The sequence below is a fragment of the Aptenodytes forsteri genome, unplaced genomic scaffold (genome assembly GCF_000699145.1).
Source record: "Aptenodytes forsteri isolate BGI_AS27 unplaced genomic scaffold, ASM69914v1 Scaffold132, whole genome shotgun sequence".
NCBI classification, from domain to species: domain Eukaryota; kingdom Metazoa; phylum Chordata; class Aves; order Sphenisciformes; family Spheniscidae; genus Aptenodytes; species Aptenodytes forsteri.
The window spans coordinates 3,797,780-3,802,755 of NW_008795520.1; the positions used below are offsets into that span (position 1 = coordinate 3,797,780).

Below are 4,976 nucleotides of genomic sequence, written 5' to 3' on the forward strand. Positions count from 1 at the left end.
TGCATGCATTCAGCTGTTTGGTTATGGCAGGAAAGAGATGTCTTGTGTGCTTTTCATTGAGTTGTATTAATATTCCCACTGTATTCATTTGTGATTCCAACCATTCCAGGAGAAGGAACGTTAAACAGGTTGTATTCATTGTTCTAGATTTACAAGAACCTGAGATGAAGTGGCACTGTGTGTTTTGGTTGGTTTTTTTTTTTAGGACATCTTCCAACCCCTACCCATGCCAAGGCCTTTAGCTGAAGAACATCTGCCCCATGGTATTCTTGTGTAGAAGTTAGAAAAATAAACATTTGGAGGTTGCTTGTTACATTTGAAAGAACCTAAACCCACGTGTAGCTCCCTGACCTAACTCTGTCTTTATTTAATTGTAAGAAGCGCGTGGCCCTTGCACTAGGAATGCTCCTTTACTGCTCCTCAGACAGGCTTTGCTGAGAAGCGGTGTCTTCCAGGGCCATATCTTCTTGGCTGGCCCTTCTGCACTCCAGGTTCTGACTCATGAACATGGCATGGGCTGGACTTGCCTCTCGCCGCAGTCTAGGTTCTGTAGCATCGGTTGCTTCGCAGGTCTCGGTGAGTTGCTGGAAAGACAGAAGTCAACTAGTTTAGGAAATTTCTAAGTAACACTTCAGCTATTTTTTGAAGTGACAGGTGAAAAAAGTTAAAAATTGATTTAGGAATGTCATTCTGTGAAACTACATGGGATTCTTAACATGCATTATTCACAAGGGACTTCTGAAGAGGTACTTGTCACACTTTAACGCATAAATTTGGAAAGAAAAGCGGACCAGGAGCTAGAGGTTTAGTACCACAGATGTACATGTATAAAGAGCTGTAAAATAATTTGGACTGAAAAGGACTTCTGGAGGTCATCCAGCATCACTGCTTCTCCAGGCAGGGCTGACTTCTAAGAAGTTAAATGGGGTTGCTCTGGGGCTTGCTTTATACACCAAATTTTAAATCCAACTTACAAAGAAACCTTTTCATCAAAACCGGAATGCAATTATCAGTCTGAAAATGTTATCTGCAGTGTCACCCCACTGTAAGGAATCCATTAGTATAAAAGCTTTCCAGAACTGTGCTGTGTTAACACTTAGCTAAAACACTTCCTCCTTACCACTTTCAATCAAATAGGCACCTGGACTCTGAGCAGTTACTTTGGCCAGGAGTCACCTCATCTAAATTTAAGCATGAAGTCTTAGTGTATCATCTAGGCTGTCAATGGTTGGCAGAGAGATAACCAGTGTCCTAGGGGAAGATTTCTTCCTGACAGCTGTAAGGATGAAGTGGATTGTCCTCTCCACTGAATCCAGAGGCCACACCAACAATCTCCCGAGACTTCATGCCCAAATTTTAGATGGCTTAAAGTTAGACGAGGTGAATCCTACCGTTAGTACTCAGTATTGCAGACTGGCTGAGTTCCTGCAAATTAGGCTATAAACTCTTGAGAGTTGGAATGATGCCTTGTCATTCAGCATGTTCAGCTGTACATGTAGTAATATTATTAATGCTCATTAGAGTAATGAAGCAGGATTGGACCCAGATGAGTAACGTTCAGTCAACTACTGTTGAAGTTCATGGCAAAACTCCAGGGAACTATACCATACATGGTATTTTTGGGTTGAGAACAAAATACACACAGGCTAAGGAGCTTTTTTCACTTGAGGTTTGGAGAATTCTTTGCAGATTAGGGAAGTTATACACAGTTCAGAATGATAGTAGCAGAAAAGTGTTTTGGACTTTCCGTATCCATAATATTCCCCTGTTGCCAATTTGGTTTCCATTTTGACAGGCCAGATGCGAGTCTGTCTTAATTACGTTGTCACTCAACCTCTAGTTGCCATCGCCATTTCTCTCTAGTCCATCTTCTCACGTTACTGCTCTGTAGTGCTGAGGTAAAAGTTCCAAAATTCAGGAAAGCAACTGATGGCAACCAAAGTTAAGTAAATATACTTAAGTAGACAATAAAACAATAACACTACTATGTGCATTGAATTTTCCAGGGAAGATGGGAATAGAACTGGGAGCCTACTGGGAAGAAGGCTGGAAGTTCTTTGTGTGTACTGTTTTGCTGTTAGAAAATGCTGAATCACAGGGCATGCAGGTTTCCTTTGGGAAATACTTCCTACAGACCTCCTTTGACTAGCCCTTTCAGCAACAAAGTTTTCAGGTCCTGGACTGAATTTCTGGTCAGAGAGAGGGACCGAACAAGCGCACTGTTCAGTGGGAACCGTTCCTCTTTGTACAAATAATTAAGTCCTGCATAAGCACGCAAGGAAGGAGCTATTTAGTCTCCTTATGATGGTACTCATCACCGGGGCTGCAGAAAATGGAGACCTAAGTCCCTGGTCTGAATGAAAGGAAGAGGGACTTTGCCCCACTTTGGGATTTCAGGTGCATGCTTAACAGGCAACCTGTCAATTACTTACAAATACATCACTCTCCTATCCCCACTAATATTAAACAGTCTCATTTTCATTGTGATGCAGCAAAATCCAAAACAAATACCAAAATCCTGACGTTGTTTTGGACAAGACTATTTTCTGACCGGTGGAGAAGGAAGAAACCAAACGGTGGTGAGGACAGTTCAGGAACCTGACAGGAGAGCAGTACAGTAGCTCACGCTTAGTACTGCTATTTTGGCTTCAGCCTTACCCGAGCTGCTTGACTTGCTGCTCTAGCAGATGGACCCATGGCAATATTCATACTGCTGGATGACTGCGTGTCACTGGTGTTACCTCCGTCTGCAGCTGAGAGCCCAGAAATCACCAAAGCGCTTGAAAAACTTCTCTTGCCGAACAGCAGGCTGAGAGTTGAGCTGGTAGAAGAGGCCAGGCTGGACCTGAGCATTGCTGCAGCTTGGTCCTGCACAGTCAGCTGGCCAGCAACAGGAACAGCAGGGGACTGGGAAAACACAGATGTTGCCGAGTTGTGGAATGACAGCTGACTACTAGAAAGCCTTTGGGCAATTTCGTGGGCAGATGTAGATGTTTGGATGAAAGGCTGGCGGCTTTCTACAATTGGTCCAGAGTGACTTGAAGCAGGGGGCCTTTGGTTTAAAGCAGCGTGTGCCTGGACGGACTGACTCCTGGGTTTTCTCCTGCCTTTAAAAGAAAGATTAATATACTTAAGTAAGTGGCATCCTGATGAACTCCATGCTACTGACAGTGTCCCAAGTGTACATATTACTATTGGCATATTACTACTGGTTTTATCAGCATAAGAATCCCAAGAACAACAGAAATAACAAATTGCCAAACCTATGAACCTTTCTGTGTTTTCCACTACAAGGGTTCTGGCTTTTGGTCAGAACAGCTCCAGTGGTTCTGCACTGAGTGAAAAGAGAGGAAAATGAGAAGACACCCCAAGGAAAGTGCTCTAATCACAGGCTCACACCTGTTCTCCCACATACATTTTAACCTGCCCAGTGAATGACTGAGCATAGTGTTGCTGTAACTCCACCCCCCTTTGACAACCACGCTAAAGTAGGGGATGTTGACTATCCACCTTAAATGGCTTGGTATAATTAAATGCAAAAATAAAACCAAAAAACCCCTGAGTGAAAACAATGGCACGTTAAAAAGAATTATTCCTGCATATGGGGAAAGAGAATTTGAGAATTCAACCAAGTGGAAGACTACAAGACAGTCAAGCCACAAGACAGTTTTTAAGGCTAATATTAAACTATATCTGAGCTCCAAGACTGATATTTACAGTGTATCACAGACTGAAAAGATGTGAACACCTCTAGGTAGGGTGGTCTATTTGAGGTCTGAATGAGACCCACACATAAAGCTCTTGCCCCGTTCTGTGAAGCGTCTCGATGCAGCCACTGTTGGATACACAGAGTAGATTAGATAAGCTATTCTGATGTGCCTAGACAACTTTTATCTTCCTGTATGTATACACCCACATTTTTAACATTTATATCAACCCCTTATGTCATTCAAACAAATAATTTCTGTATTTCTTATGCTGGCATATTTAAATAGGCATAGAATGAAAAATAAATCAACTTACTGGCCAGCGAACCCACCAGATACCTGCTTGCACCCAGGCACTCTGCAAATGGCATGCAGCGGGCTGGCACGCGCCACAGGCCCCGAAAGAGCTTACTGTTTCTGCAGACAGGCTCTAACCCAGGCTTATGCAGCAAATACCCAGTCACGCGAGTGCCTGCTTGGCTTTCTTGCTTTCCAGGAAACTCCAAACATTAACACAAGCTGGCATTTTGGTTTCCTAGCTATAGCTGTGGGGTAGAGAGTTGATGCCAGAAAATCTGTTGAGAGCCATCAACGCAGAAACAAGTTTTGCTGGTAGGCATTTCCAGGTTGTTGGTAATTTTTTTTGCTTTGTTTTTTCCCCAATACCTGAACTATGGAGGGGAGAGAAGCACCGAAACTCCTCCAGATACTGAAATTTTGCAGACGTAAAGGAATATAAATCTCTCACTATCTTCTAGAAACATGACTGCTGAATTCATGAGGGTTCCAGCAATGCAGAATTTCGTATCCAAACTGTTTACATTATATAGCTGAAACACGCTGTTTTACATCCACAGACCTGCTTTCTCCAGAGGCTGGTTTCATTAGCCCCATTTTTCAGATGCTGAAGCAAAGAGAATGTAGGTAACTTGGCACGGAGTCAGATGGCAGAGCTGGGCCACAACCTAACTGGAGCTCTTTAGCTGGACTAAAACCTGGTTGGTTTGGCAAGCGCTGGACACTTTCGCACCCCACTTACAATGTATCTTTAGTTCTACTTTTATACTCCAAACAATAAAAAAATAATTTTCCTAAGCTGGCATGCAAAGCAGCATTCTCTGTAACAAGAGCCCCAGGATCTCTGCTTGAGAGCAGTGGGACAGATGCACGTGGCTCCTGTGTGCCACGTTGCCGGTGTCCTCTGCACTTCGGACGTGATCAATAGGGAGGGCACGCACCGTGATGGGGGTCAGGCCTGGCTGGGGCGCC

General features: G+C 43.6%; 1 protein-coding gene across 1 annotated transcript in view; it reads right to left on the minus strand.

The window, feature by feature from the left end:
* Positions 1-410: 410 nt before the first annotated feature.
* Positions 411-4,976, minus strand: part of PCNX2 (pecanex homolog 2 (Drosophila)) — a 153,489-nt gene continuing 148,923 nt past the window's right edge. Inside the window, exons 33-34 of the mRNA XM_019472707.1 lie at positions 2,659-3,107; positions 411-584 (exon numbers count right to left, since the gene is read on the minus strand). Of these exons, the coding sequence (XP_019328252.1) occupies positions 411-584; positions 2,659-3,107 (623 nt within the window). The remainder of the gene's footprint in view (positions 585-2,658; positions 3,108-4,976) is intronic.